At 37.7% G+C, this 15,365-nt stretch overlaps 1 protein-coding gene across 4 annotated transcripts in view; it reads left to right on the forward strand.

Annotated features, from left to right (window-relative positions):
• The first annotated feature begins 327 nt into the window (after positions 1 to 327).
• Positions 328 to 15,365, forward strand: part of LOC149284265 (phospholipid-transporting ATPase ABCA1-like) — a 57,028-nt gene continuing 41,990 nt past the window's right edge. Inside the window, exons 1-5 of one of the 4 annotated variants that reach the window (XM_089496950.1) lie at positions 328 to 393; positions 4,324 to 4,417; positions 7,386 to 7,527; positions 8,468 to 8,580; positions 12,251 to 12,256. In XM_089496950.1, the coding sequence (XP_089353076.1) occupies positions 328 to 393; positions 4,324 to 4,417; positions 7,386 to 7,527; positions 8,468 to 8,580; positions 12,251 to 12,256 (421 nt within the window). Of the gene's footprint in view, positions 394 to 4,323; positions 4,418 to 7,385; positions 7,528 to 8,467; positions 8,602 to 12,250; positions 12,257 to 15,365 lie in introns of all 4 variants that reach the window. The other 3 variants (XM_089496948.1, XM_089496949.1, XM_089496951.1) reach the window with 3 other exon arrangements.

The raw sequence follows: 15,365 nt of genomic DNA on the forward strand, positions 1-15,365 counted from the left end.
GCCTCTAGCACTAGATTTAGACTCTCTTACCTGATGTCAGGTTTATCTAACTGTTTTGTACATAGCTCTGTGATCTTTGTAACAATTAAGTAACCTGTGGACAAGTTCATATTGGCAGGTATGGCTATTGCCTTTCACGAGACCTCCTGTTTACTTGGTGTGATTCTTCCTGTATCGCAAGTAGAGATTTCCTCCTGCCCTTGCAAGCTATATGACATTATCCCTTTCTGACTCTGTTGCAGTTAATGAACAACTCAAAATCCCTAGTACTGCTACGACTTCTGCCTCAGCTGCAGAGGTGAAGCAGTTTGTGCTCCCAGGGAGAAGATGACTTACAGTGCGCAACTGGGACTGCTGCTGTGGAAGAACTTCACCTACAGAAGAAGACAGACAGTAAGTGGACTTTTTCCTCCAGCTATTAAGATAATAAGTGTTTAGGACTGATTTGCCATAAGTAGATCACAGGCTACTAACATGTTTATTCTTAATTTAAAATTAAGCCACACTTTGAGAACGTGTGATGTGTTTTGTGAAAAGTTAGGAATTGTATAACTGTGGGTGCATGCGCCAATCATTGATGCACGTGGGAAACACATACTGCACTGTAATATGTGTGTACTTGATTGTGTTCTTCATATGGGTCATCACACAATGGAAATGGCTTTTTGTAATAAATGTAGTATATTGACACCCCAGTGAGCACACTTGGGCAAATTTGCTTGGATGCTCAGTCTCAGAACTGTTGAGCTTTGTGGCATGAGTCCACCAAATAAGCTCAAATTCTTATTTAGATGTATAGCCTTTATCAAATGACTTATAATTTTGATAGGAATCATCGTCCCTTCCAAAATGATCACACACTTAACTAAACTAATAAACCATATTATGTGTTCAGAAGACAGAGAAAGACTGAGGCATTTCCAGGTATTCTTGGAATGTGAGATTTAGATGTAACCACATACGGTAGTTTCACCAGAGACCTTTCCAATACCAGTAGCATTTTCGTTTCTTTTTGCTGTACATATTTCAGAGAGTGCAAGTTACACATATATCAATTGTGCTTTCTCTCAGCGTCTTAGATAAAATGTACCTGTCAGCCATAAAAACATTGAATCTGACTAGAGATAACAGCGAACTGGCCCATTTTACTTCCTGCTGTAAAACCTCAAATCTTATTTGGATCCTGGTTTAGATTCAGGATAGCCATATGCCTACCCCATGCATGTTTAAATTCCCTTACTGCGTTAACCACTTCTGCTGGAACGCAGTTGTACTACCATCCTCTCAGTAAATAAATCTTACTTAGATTAAATCTTAACCTCTAAGCCTCTACTTTTAGTCTAGGTCCTAGCACTTCTTCTCTTTCTGGATATGCTTTTCTCACTTCGTGCTTTACAGTATAGTAAAAGACGAGTAAGTGCAGTCATTTCACATGTACAGTAGTCTGTAGACATTTTGTTGTTTGATCAGAGTACATACGGTACTTATGAATACATTAAGAAGGAGCATACAGTCAGCATAATGCAATATATATGTACGTGTGTGGATTTTTCTACACAGTACATTGTCCTCTAGAATAGATTGGCCAGTAGAAACGTTCATGTCTATCATTTTCAGAACCTTTTATCCCTTCCCTGTCCGTTGAAGGCATCTACCACACGTTGTAACAATAAATATGTTACCATATTTCCCTTTCCCTAGCACTTGTTTAAGTTTATCTAATTGTGTCTAAAATGTTGTTATATCATGAATTAGCCAAAATAGCTATATCTTTTTCTTTTTATATTATATCTTTTTATATTATTAGAGTGTTATGTATAAAAAGTAATTCTGGTGCAAAGTTTGAAAAAGTGTTTGAAAAGTCTTCTTACCACATCAACTAACAGGGGTGTCCAACCTGCGGCCCTCCAGCTGCTGCAGGGCTACATGGAGGGCCGCAGGTTGGACACCCCAGAACTAGTAGGATGTTTCTGCTGATGGCTCATTCCCATTGGATATCACCATTGGTAATAAGGTAACTTTTGGTGCCTTTATCCATAATGTCCATAGTATGTACAGCTAATAATACTTGATATTCATGCTTTGGGCATGCTCAAGATTAGAGAACTGAGTGGTTTATAGGAAAATTACACTGTGCAGGATAACATTCATTTTAGAGTTCTGTTTTAGAGCTCTCCCAACCATGTGCATTTTCAATAATGATAGCTAGAACTGCTGTTATGACTTCATGACTCAGTATGCTTTATATTGACCTTATTATATACTGAGTAACTTAGTATCAGAAATACAGGATTAATCAACTTGACAATTTAGGAGCAGTGTGTGTTTCCTAACATCCAACCTCCTGGGGATTTTGTTTTTTTACTGTGTAAATACATTTTCAGGTAATAATCTTAGTTTAAACAGAGTATATGAAGAATTCTAGCTATTAATGAATTTCTATGAAAAGGGTCAAAGCTCATATTCTCATGACAAGGGTATAGATAAAGTTCCTTAGCTACTTCACGTTGTAGAGCACCTTTGAAACCTCACGCCATCCTTACCCTAAAACTCCCTCCTTGAAAGAAACAATCTGGATAAAAATGGTCTAAAGTTATTAACACAGTGTAAAGTGCATACATTCATTGACTACGCACACATCAAAATAACAATGCAAACCAGCCTTATAATGTAAGATTACGTCATACCCCACAATATGGACCCAACTCTTCTTCTAATTTCAAATTTGACTCTTCTTCAAGTTTTTCAAATCATTGTGATGTTTAGTATTTGTTTTCCATGGGAGCTCCCCCTTTAATATTTTCTTCAAATCCTCCCAACCCTCGTTTAGCTAGCCTACCCCCTTTCCCAGAGATCAGTGGTTATTAACCCCATCAGGCTGTCTGTCTTGGTGACATGTGAAAAGGTTGTGAAAACTCTTTATCAGCGAAGAAAATTTGGCACAAATTAGGACAGGATGATATAAAAATCTTTAAACTAAGATTAACAATAGAAAATACATTTTGTCTTTTTTTGTGTTTTTCATTATGGGTGAGATAAAGGCAACTTCTAACATTTCTGAGGATACACGTGTCTCTAAAATTTCTGCTAACCATGACATTTATGAGCTCAATTTCTCAGTGATAGGCCTTTTAGTAGTTAAGAGACAAATCAATAAAAGGTGCATTGCCCCCCCAAAAATATTAAGATAAAAGTTCCTTCAAACAGGCATTGTTTACAAAGTTACTATATTTTTTTTATGGATACAATCGCATGGTGGTTGGAAAGACGGAGACATAAATTCTCTAAAGGAGTGGGACGTTGCAGTAGGAGACACTGTGCCAGACGCTAAGGTTGTTAGTTTAGAATGGACAGGTTTCTTAAAGAATTCCAGTCATTGATCATTGTCGTCAAATAATTGTAAAACAATGTCTTAAAATAATATATATAAAATATTGGCCGTGTTAAGTTCTATGAAAGAGGAGTCTTCTGCAACCAACAAAAGTGGCCATCTTGTTTTGGTTTTTTTTAGCAACTGAGGAAGCCCGGAAATCACAACAGTTACCATACCATTGCTTGTAAAAAAGTTCTGGAAATGTTTGCAACAGGGAAAGCAGTCATACAATCTACATTTGAATAAACAAGATGGCTGCTCTTATCTTATATGGGCAGTAGCTAGAAGATATAGAAATCTCCACTATAATTGGAGATGATTTTTTTAGCTATAATTAAGCATCATTTAGAGGTAATCTAATTTAAAAGCCATAAGGTAATTTTGTCGCACTCATGTCCCTTTGGGCTGCAACACATTCTTGGTGACACACAGCAGGTTCTTCAGTAATAAACATGAAATATTAATTGTTTCATTACACCCTAATTAGAGAAACTGTAAAACCCTAGCAAGCTCTCCAAGAACACTTCTTGCAATTATGAAGCAGTGTATTATGAAAGGGATCGCTGAGTTGCCAGCTGCTCTTGAAACTCTGGACATCCATGAAATTTATGCTTCTGAGTGATGCGATATAAGACATTTTTGCGGGGTTTCTTTCGGTTTCTTGGAGATCTTAAGCAAGGAAAAGCAATGTAATGAAATGGCCTGATCCTCGGTTGGCATGGACCCTGCTTGTGAAAAACAGCTTTTATTTTTCTCCAATAGTCCCCTAGAGAGATCAGACTAAGTTAATTTAACCTTCACACAGGGAACGGGATGAAGTTCTTGGAACTGGATAAAGAGTAGGGGGGCTCCTCTGAGTTTAGTGATTCCTCTTTGTATTCCGACTTTTAACTATTTCAGTAATTAGATTGCTAATATAATTTTTTCACATTTTTGTTTTGTGATTTCAGCTGCAACTTCTGGTGGAAATCGCATGGCCTCTCTTCATTTTCTTTATCCTGATCTCCGTGCGACTTTCTTATCCTCCCTACGAGCAACATGAATGTAAGTACATGAGCAAACTCCCGTACTTTTAACTTCATCCATATACACCAGGCTTTCACTAGTATCCTTGATGATGTTGGCAGGCTTTGCTGGCGTAGTCATGTTTTGCTACACACCATGTAGCACAGACTGTAAACTGAGATATAACAGTGCGGTTAAAGGTTTCTGGACTGATATGAAATGTTTTTGACAATGCTATGTTTCTTTTCCCCTTCATTTCAGTTAAACAGTTGTTAGGGGATGTAATAAAACTAATTCTGCATTGACACAGTTGGTTACGGAAGAGGTTTAATTGGCTGCTGGGTCTTCATGGCTCGGCCAATAAGGTCATGAGATCATATCGCTCAGTCCTTCCTTGAGGTCCCAGTAGGGGAGATTACCAGACTTTAATAAACTAGATCTGTGCCTCATATATATATATATATATATATATATATATATATATATATATATATAAATATAAATCAGCATGAAATAGATGCTAGCGACTAATATTTCCATATTTTAACAAAAACAAGAAATATGTACGTATCATAAAAGTATGTGTAATGTGCAGAGCAGAGGGTCATAAGTATTAAACACAGTCAACATCAACTATATTTGGGACAACAAAGCATTTGACTGGTTACAATTTAGGGTAAAGTTACTGCATTTTTAATGGACAAACTACTAAAAACCTAGTAAATCATGAAGGAATGTAATGTCATGCATTCAAGCCCCTTCAGTAAGTAACACAGAATATGAAGGCATCTGGATTTAATCTTTAAAGTATTCCTGGGCTTAGTGAGCACTTCAATATGAAACATCTGCTAGCTGCCTTAATTCTCAACAGAATTTTTCTTTAACACTTTACTAGGTTAACGGCATGCTGTTGATTAATTTATTATGTGACAGACGTGGTCTACAAAAAAAAAATAGGGTTGTACAGGGTATTACTTTTTCATAATAATAATTTACAGATTTTGTACGTTTTAGCAGAAGTCATGATTGGATTTTTGTGTTGCTCAACTTTAACATATACTGTGGGTATGATAACATACTGTTATACGGGGCCACAGCTTAGTATTCCGTTCCAGCTTGGTGACATTAGCACATGAGGGGTTAAAGTACATTTATTCTTATAGAGCCGTTATTGCATCAACAAGCGTGGCCTGTGGATGTTCTCCCAGTTTGTACAGTACAGATTTCAGTTTCCTGTTGACTCTGGCATCGGGAAGCAAAAAAACCTTGAAAGGCTCCCAAGCACTCTGTAACATTGTGACCCAGAGTGAGCTATTATCTTCTATGGCCACATGCATTGCGCCAGAGTCAGCACTGTTTACTTTATTTGGGAAGAACCTACATGCCACCACTTCCAGGAATCATTTCCATTACTATCCACCTAATGTCATTTAATGTCGCCATTAATTTTTGGTTGCCAAGTAGGACACCTTATCAGGTTTTCAGCATGGAATCGGTTAAGAGATGACTCCATAAAACGTATTCGATGCAGGGTTGCACGTAGCACCCAAATCTTTCTGCTGGTATCGTTAAGCTATTAATGTGATGTAAACCCAGGTATGCCGGTTAGATACCATAGCCATGCAGTCATAATAGAAAGTTTGCCGTAGACTATTCCAGGTACGGTACGTATTTAGACCTGATCAGGGAAGCTTCTGAGTTATGCATGTTATTTTTCAAGCAAGACAGCCGCGGATATATTGAACCATTTTGGTTCTACAGGTGTTTTAATATTTCGGATGAAGTGTTTGAAAATCCAAATGATATCTGTCATACGGAATAGGCAGCTCTGTAGAGTCAGTGCTAAAGCTGGATTTCAAAAATAAGCTCCTTATCTGTTTTCTATTTTATTATTATTTTATGCTTTATATTGCGCCATCATATACAATGGGAATTTGTAGAGTTTTGTGAATACCCTCCCTCATTAACTCGGACTCTACATTACTGGACTTTGTTTTGCCCCACGTACAATAGTTTCCTAACAAAGCGCAGTGACTGGTTCTTCTAATAACTTTGTTTCCAGTTGTATGTGAGTTTGTTTTATCGGTTGTCAGTCACCCTGACCTGTTTACTCAGCTGGTATCTGCTGTTTGCAGAGAAAAAAGTAATGTTGCTTAATAGCCAACATTTACATGGCTTGTGAGAGGCTCCAACATGGAACATTTTCATTACTTTTTAAACATGTCAGGGAGTATAATCAGCCTATAAATGTGTGCTGAGCAAGACGATGCATGGCTTTCAGTGGGTATCTGTGTCAATATGGAGCTTTTGTTGACATTATCTTAAACATTGAAAGGGGCTTATATGCGTATCACACGCTTTGTCGGGTAGAAACAAGATATATGATGTGGGTTTTTTTTTTTTTAAATAACCCTTAAAGTGCCAGAACTTGTATTGTACTTCCCATTGGCTCTCTCGAGGTTATAGCAATTGATTATGCTGCGTTGTGGATCTCTTCAAACCCAAGGTCGATAGTTCTTGGATAACTATTCAAAGTGAATCTGCAAAACAATATTTTCTCATATGTAAACAAAGGGCAGAGTATCTCTGGCCTAGTGCGCTGCAAAACCCAGAGTCTTTTGTGTTGACATCTACATTCAAGCCCACTATTCAACAAACACAAACACTAGCTAATGCCTTTAGTTTAAACTATAGATCTGCATTCTGGTGCAAGGTTTCAAAAGCGATTTTATCACCATAGCAACCAAAGGAATGGTGCAGGCAGCTGGACCTTTCCATTGATCGCTGTGGTGATAAGTCCACTTCTGAACAATCGAGTTAGCATTTAAATTCAGCTTAATTTGGTCTGCATGTTGAGTTTTATTAGCCTCTGTGTAATACACTATTGTTCTGCAACACATAAGCTTCAAAATTGTGGGGGTTTTTTTGTACTTTTCAGCAATTTTGCTGAATGTTAACTTTTTTTATCGTATGAATTGTGTGTTCATAATATTGTCTCTATTAACAGGTCATTTTCCAAACAAGGCGATGCCGTCTGCAGGAACATTACCATGGGTACAGGGCATCATCTGCAACGCCAACAATCCGTGTTTCCGCTACCCAACGCCAGGGGAAACTCCTGGAGAGGTTGGAAACTTCAATAGGTCCATGTGAGTTAATGATAGTACTCGATTCCCAGCTTATTGTGTTGCAAAGTTCAGTGCATCTCTGATAAAGCAAGCCTCAGTAGCTATCACAATATATCTAGTTCAGTGAAATATAATCTAGCAAATGTAATTGCTCTTGTTAAGGGAAAAAAATTGTACTCTAGTAAAACTAAATACCTACATCATAAAACTAATAAAGGGCAGGCATTAAAAGGCACGCTTATCATCATTGCAACCAAAGGAATAGTTTATTCAGTAGGAATGGTCCACTGGTTGCTATGGTTTTAAGACCACATGTAAAAACTTTCCTCATCTTATTATGTGTGCAATATGGTGTATTTACTTGGGCGCTGCTCTGATCAGACCTAGGGACAGGTGCCCCCTCCGCAACTGCAGCCCTCCATGTGGAGCGTTAAGATTATGACATCATATCCTGGAACTCTTTGACTTAAAGGCTCACAGTGTCTCAGGGTTTTTGCTCCAATCTCCGGGTGATTAGACAGGTTATCCGAGTCAAACAGCCTGAAGCTCACCCCTTCCTATTCTACACTGCTGTGAACATATCTAAGACTCCCAGTTGGCCCTTTTGCACCCAGTATGTTATGGTTGATATCTCTGCTTGAATGCAGGTGACTTAAGTGTATCTTTAAATAATGACAACTTCCCATGAGGACCAGTATTTGGGCAGTCACTACATAGAATCTTCAGTACTGGCTATTAAATGATTAATATTTCAAGGGTCAGCTCATTTAGAAAATTCCCAGGTATGTTGATTACCCAAATGAGGGTCTGTTGTGCGGCGGGGGGCACCGTGGCTTTGCCTCCCTAGACCTGGTCAGCCTGGGCCAGAATATGTCGCCGTATATTGCTTTGGCTAAAACTGTGAATGAGATGACACAATTCAAAGAGGCAGAAAAAACATAGTTGTGACTTTATCTTCCAGAGTCTCCCGTTTGTTCTCCGATGCAAGGCAGTTGTTGCTCTACAGTCAAAAGGACACCACTGTGGAAGACATGCAAAGTTTCCTGGGAAACCTACATACATTTCGGGGCACAGGTAAATCATTTTTACTTGATTGTTCCCATTGTCTATGCAGATCTTGTAATGTCCCATTTAAAGGGGTTGGATCACATGTGACATGCCAAACAATATTCATAATGCCGCTAATGACAATCAATATTTAATGTCTGTTTGTAGATGTAGATTTGTAGTCTTTCAATATTTTTATTTGTGAATAGACATATTGCTGTATACAGGCGTATATATTCTTTGCCGGAAATATCCAGATGTCTCTCAGTACTATAATAGTTCTAAAAAAAATATAGTCAAATAATGAAAACCAGAAAAGAAACTGGTGTTCTAGATGAATAATATGCAGAGGAATGGTAACATTCCCCTGCTGAACACCAACTATTTCTAATGGTTAGAGAGCTAGCAATCCAGGACTAAAGACAATATGTTGATAATGAATGAAGGTATGGTTTGCGTTTTAGTGGATGGTACCTCCGGTTTGTAGGATTAGGATTCGGCATTGTGCCCTGCCTTGGAACACTGATTATATTCACGGATACCAAAGCCATCAAAGTGTGAGATAGTTTGCGGTACATGTTTACTTCTTCTTCTTTCACTTGAACCTTTGATAAGCAGCAGTGAGGCCTCATGAATGTGTCTTTAAGGCGTTGCTGATACCTTCTCGTGTCTTGATGACTCTTGATTTGCAGTGCAATATATCATGTTTACGTCATGCAGAAATAGAAATATATCGTTGGATGGTCTATGATTGCATGGTGCAGAGGCCAGCATTCGACTTGGCAAGATGAACATTGCAATTATGTTCTCTTATTTAACGCTAACTTACAAGCTCTGGTTTTACTGGAGATTTGTGTTTTGTTTTTTATTATTTTGGGTTGAGGCTGAAGTCCTAAGTCTGGGTGATCAGTACTATGGCAAAATATACATCAAGCAATGATAATGCTTATTATTGAGTAAATCCCACGCATACAGGGTATATGCATGTCGTGTGGATAGAGTGGTCAGACGTTGGCATAAATCCTGCATCTCCTTTGTATGGCTGTACCCCTGCTTTACAAGACTGCCCCCAAAAATCATCAATTATTGATATTATTCTAATAGTTTAGATCCATACATTTAATGTATATTTGTAAGGTGTATTCTCAAAATGCACTGTAGGCAGTACCTACATACTATTGAATTCTGCCCCCATTTAAAAAAAAAATTCTGCATTCTGTGTTCTTAGTTTTAAAGGTTTGTATGAAAAAAGAGACAATTTCATGTTTTTTCCATTTACCATTCCACTTGACACTGGACTGGTATCTGCTCCGTAGCTCGTTATTAATCAACTTGTGACTGGTTAAGGTCAGCATTTTTATCAACAATTGTAATTTTACCAGCGATACGTACATACTGTACAGTCTGTCCAGAGCAAAGGGCTATCAGGAAGAGTGTAGTTCACAGATACTCAGCTGTATACGTTGTGATCACTCTCTATGCTGCAACAGCCTGTATGAAGTTTTCTTAACCCCCTGGTGACTGATGTGTATGCAGTGCTTAGCAATGCACACCACCCTGGGACTTAAAGGGTTATAAGGAGATCGATTAACCTATAAGCAGAGAATTTTTCCTCTAAACAACATTATGGCCTAGTTAATGTACCAGACGTCCCTATGTTTCACAGATCTTTTAGTCACATTACGCCAGACATAAATCTATTACAAGGAATTGAATGTCAACCTTCCCACAAAATGCAGTGAGAAAAAACATATTTAAAAAAAAATAGAAATCATTTCTCATATTTTTCAAACTGCTGTTTATGTGAGGATTGTTATGACTTGGGATAGATGTGCCCGTGGCATTGATTACAGATCAAGACAGATCAATGAGAGTTCAGCAAAAATGTTAGATTTTTATGTTATACTTGGTGCTTGGTTGTCACACATGAATAATGATCTACATTAAAGATAAGTTTCGATGGCTTTAATCAATATTAGAACTGGTCCTTTCCAGAGCTAAGTTGTCATTAAAATTGAAAACAGACCCATCAAGTTCACCAGCTGCTGATAGAAAAAGAAATGGGAAAAAACACACTAAAAAGCTATCTTTTTTCAAAGAAGGAGGAACAATAATTTTAACTTCAAGCTGGCAACCAGATTCTTCTTTAAAATAAACGCAGGTATATTGTTGACTTAATTTGTGTAATTACTTGTAGGCAAAAAATATGATTATTAATGACAAGACAGTGTTTTTTTTCCTCTTACTGGCTCCCTCTAAAGTCACATTTGAAACACCCTCAAAATAATTTGTCCACCTTTAAATGTGATTTATTGAATAACTGCTTCTTTTGTTAGATATGTTACCAGTAAGAATAAACATGAGCAACCAACACGAGCAGATGCTGGAGAAACGATTAGTAAGCAGTCATTAGTGGAATTTGCCTTCAGTTTATCACTAGCTGGAGATTCTGAAGTGATTGCCGAATCATAATTATCCCAGCCTAAGTTGGCCAAAAAGTGCTTCCCCTATCTCTTCTTATCCTTTCCAGTTGATAATAGCAAACTTGCATGCTTGTAAATGTCCCATATCATTCGTTTTGCCTTGGCCTTCATAGCATGAAACATACTGAGGTCACTGCGGGTTTCTTAAGAATGTAACGACCTGAAGGCACTTTGAGTAAACTGACACGTGTACTCTTGCGGCACTAAAAGGTCACGTCAATCTTGAATGTGCAATTTTTTAATTCGGTAAGACGCCTTCCTGGAACAGATCGCTGCACGTCCATTAATTCATACTTTGGTAGATATGTAACACATACCGTATTTGCTCGATTATAAGACAAGGTTTTTTTCGGAGCAAAATTGGGGTCGTCTTATAATCAGACCTCAAATAGAGGTCTGATTATGAGACTAAGATCCAGATCCCCCGCACCGCTGCAGGGGACCTGGATCCTCCTGCCCCCCCCCCCCCGCACACACACAGTTACCGATGCTTCCTGCTGTATTGCCGGGGCAGCGGGTTGACGTCTACGCGATCCGCGTAGACAACGTCCGCCGCAGCCGGAAGGAGGTGTGGCTAGCAGCGGGGGTTGTCTGCGTCCTTCGCGCATACCTTTCCCGACTGTCAGAGATCAGAGTTCCCCAGAACAAAAAAAATATTTTTCTCAATCATAGCTTTTATTTAAAAAAATAGTTTGCATGAATTAACATTTACTGGTAAAACTTTTTTCCTTTAGTGTCGTCTTATATTCAGGCTTTTTCTTTTTTTCCTAAGTTAATATTCAGATTTTGGGGGGTCGTCTTATAATCAGGGTCGTCTTATAATCGGGAAAATACGGTATATCCAAGGCAGCTCTTCTACACTTAACCAGTAAGGGAGAAGCCTAGGATATGTTAACAGACATCTGACTTGCAAACGTGTTGCAATAAATAACATGGAACATGAAAACCTTAGTAAGCGAGAAGTCCCTTTAATAAAAACCGTGGAGTAGAGTAGATTAAAATGAACTGGATTGGAAGTTTATTATCTATAGGTGCACAAGTTTCTGTGAAGCAGGTTAATTATCAGATCGGAATATCTGTACTTTTTTATGAAAGTCCAATCTTAACTTTAGAATTCAGCCACTTACTTGGGACTTCACTTACCTCACCATTGGTGTAATAAAATAATTGAAATACAAAGCTTTTTGTGGGTGAAATGTATCCATATAAATAAGAAAGCAGTCACATAGCAATCAGCATTAAATCAGTTTCAGTTCTGCATTTATTGAACATTTCTTGAGCTGTTTCGAAATCAAACACGGTGTTGAAAGTCATTAGGACAAAGTTGGAAAAACACTAATTCTAACAACTGTATCAGCTGGTTTCTAATGTTCTAAAAGCACATCATTTCAACATTTCTTATTGTCAGCGATCTATATCTGTTAACGCGTGTCTTAACATGTCCTCTCTTATATTCAAGTTACGAAGATACGCACAGGACGAATTGATTGTTTGCACGAAACCCTTGGTCGCTAAAACACCACCTCACTTTTAGTTGTCTATAGGAGTGTCCTAAATCATATCAGTACGTAATAGCTATAATCATAGTATCTTGTGGTTCAGTTGCCCATTCATTGTTTAAGATGAAGCGACTTTTCTTGAATATTGTGGTAAAAGCATATTTCCCCATGTTGTATAGTATAGTTTTTACCAAGCAAGCATAAAATTACATACCTAAGTGAGTATTGAATGTGCCTGAGATGGAGGAGGTAAAATTTGTAAGGCCAGGCCAAACAATTTCTTAGGTATTGTTAATACATGAAGCAAATCCATAGAGCTCTTGCTTTCTTTGGCTTGTGTTTTTACTAATTCATATGCCCATTACTAAGACCTGTGCATTCAGAGCGAGCAAACCAGATGAAAAATGGTTGCCTAATCTTCAGACTTGCTCAGTTCAAGTCAAGGTTGAATAATGTTGGATACTAAAAATAACTGATACCTCTCATCTTTGGAACTGAAAAGGTTATATTATTACATAGTTGCTTTAGCAAGTATTCCAAGAGACACCACGTGGAATGGTGGTGAAACTCCACGAGTGCTGTCTTTATAGTAACTGTTTTATATGCTTTGAAATATGAAACATGGAAAGAGCCTTAGAGGAGCTGGTGGAATGCAAGGCAAAACTTCTCCAGGGGAAATGTTTTATGCTAGTTGTAACCGATCTCAAATTGCTGTTTTATTACAGCTTCTTTGTATTGCAGAAAATAAAGTTGTTGTTTGTTTTTTTTTGAAAAGCCTATATCTTTCCCAGCTCGCCTTAGTGAATAAACTAAAGCTTGGCCATTTTTTTTATATCTGGGGCTTCCCTTCACAGCTCACAGCTACTGACTAGTATCACATAGGTCATCCCCAAGAGGCATCACTATACTGAACCATAAAGAAGTGCATCTATTTTGAAGAAATATAAAGTAGCTGACAGCATGGTGGTGTAAAATATAATCCTCTAGAACCATCTTGTTAATTGTGGAATGAGCCGTGATTAATGCATTTGCAGACACCCAGTTTTAGAACTGAGAAAACATGGTCAGCAGTGTAGGTGAAGAGTTTCATTGGCAAGCCTTTAATAAATGAAGTAATTTTTTTCAAGGTTCAAGAATCACAGATTGATCAAAGGATCAGATAAATACAACACTGTTCCCAATTGGATCAGGCAAGACAGGTTAATTGTTATTAGGCAGAACGAGCCCACCTGTCATTCAAAGACACTCGGTGTATGGTTTGTTTTCTCAAGATTAGTATATATACATACTGTATATTTACTGCTCCTTTAAAAACTGATTTTCACTACTTTATAGGTACTTAAGTAGTATAAAGCCTTGGTTTTTTTAGAAACCAATTAAATGTACTTTACTTTTCTTTGAATTCCCCAAATCCACAATGTTTCTATGTTTATCTAGCGTGATCTTTATTTAGGTTTCTATGTGAGAAACGAAACACTCCATTTTTGAACCGCACGTGAAAGGCAAAACAGAAAATGGCATTGGACCACACAGTTTGGTTTTAATGTGAATATGTGGTTTATCTTTAGTTTATATTCAGACAATTTAGGTGGCACTATGTATGGTTTACCTCCCTTCTGCATCAAAGCATTGATGCAAACCATAAACTGCTAGGTTCAGAAGTCTTCACGCAATAGTAAAACTGTTACTTAAAAAAACAGTATGTTTTAATTTCAGGGAATGGGAAGGCCCATAACCACTATGCTTGCCAGATGTTGAGCAAAGGAATTTTCTGTGTGCCCTTTGTGCTTGTTTGTCACTCTGCAATATGTTCCCTCTATACACTGCAAGCTATGGCAACTATTAGTTTATATAAATGATGCAATTGTTGTTGGTGTTTGACTTATTTCTCGTTTCCCAGAAGAATTGCGATTGTATGACAAAATAAGAGGCCCCACTCCTGTAGACATTGTACAGCATTGGGCCAGAAATGTGTCATAGCAGGCAAGTGTTCCAGCTTTTTGTGTAGTGGTGTGACCTTTGAAGCTGGCAGTTGTCAAACCCTATTTTCTGGAAAAAAGGATATTTGGTCTCTTCCTTACCTAGGGGCAAAAAAAAAAATGTTTATCAGAAGCTGTTCGTAGTCCGTGTTCAAAATGGTAAAGTCTAACTCTTATGTGTACTTTAACCTACCACAATTTATAGTTGTGGGTTGTTCTGCTGTGAATAACATCAGAATGACCTCATAACAGTTTCATCGAAGTCTCACAGGTGTTCTACCTGATTCTAAAGATCTCATTAGTGGATATCTGAGATAAAACTGTACAGTATATCTGAGGTAAAACATTTATCAAAAAGTAATAATTATGTGATGGCAGTATCATGGAATAATGGATTTAAGATGATAGTACCTTAGATGATAGAGCTTTATCTACTTTTTAGCTGTCCTGAGAGGCTAGCTTCTTGCAGCATTCAATAAGGCTTCAAACTGGAGCGCACCCAAGAATGGCTGCAATCTGTCACTGGGTTCCATAGAAAGTTGTAATTATGTGATGTTCGATGAAAAACAATACATGGAATTATTTTAGTCATATGTTTTGTAAGAAGCAGTGCTTAATTTGTTGGTGCTACATAAATAAAAGATAATGATATATTCAATTGATACTATGGACACGGAATTGATGAAGAATGTGTTATTGTATTACATTCAGCAACCTTTCATGTAAGCAGATTCCTTGTGTTGGATGAGACATCATCAGGTTATTGGTGAAAATGTTATGTCCTAGTGGTTGTTATTGCCACGGATCACTTCAGATCGGGTTACTTGGAAAGCATATGTATTATGTTGACA

This window comes from Sceloporus occidentalis, unplaced genomic scaffold (assembly GCF_023333645.1).
Source record: "Sceloporus occidentalis isolate IW3139 unplaced genomic scaffold, rSceOcc1.0.p SCAF_96, whole genome shotgun sequence".
NCBI classification, from domain to species: Eukaryota; Metazoa; Chordata; class Lepidosauria; order Squamata; family Phrynosomatidae; genus Sceloporus; species Sceloporus occidentalis.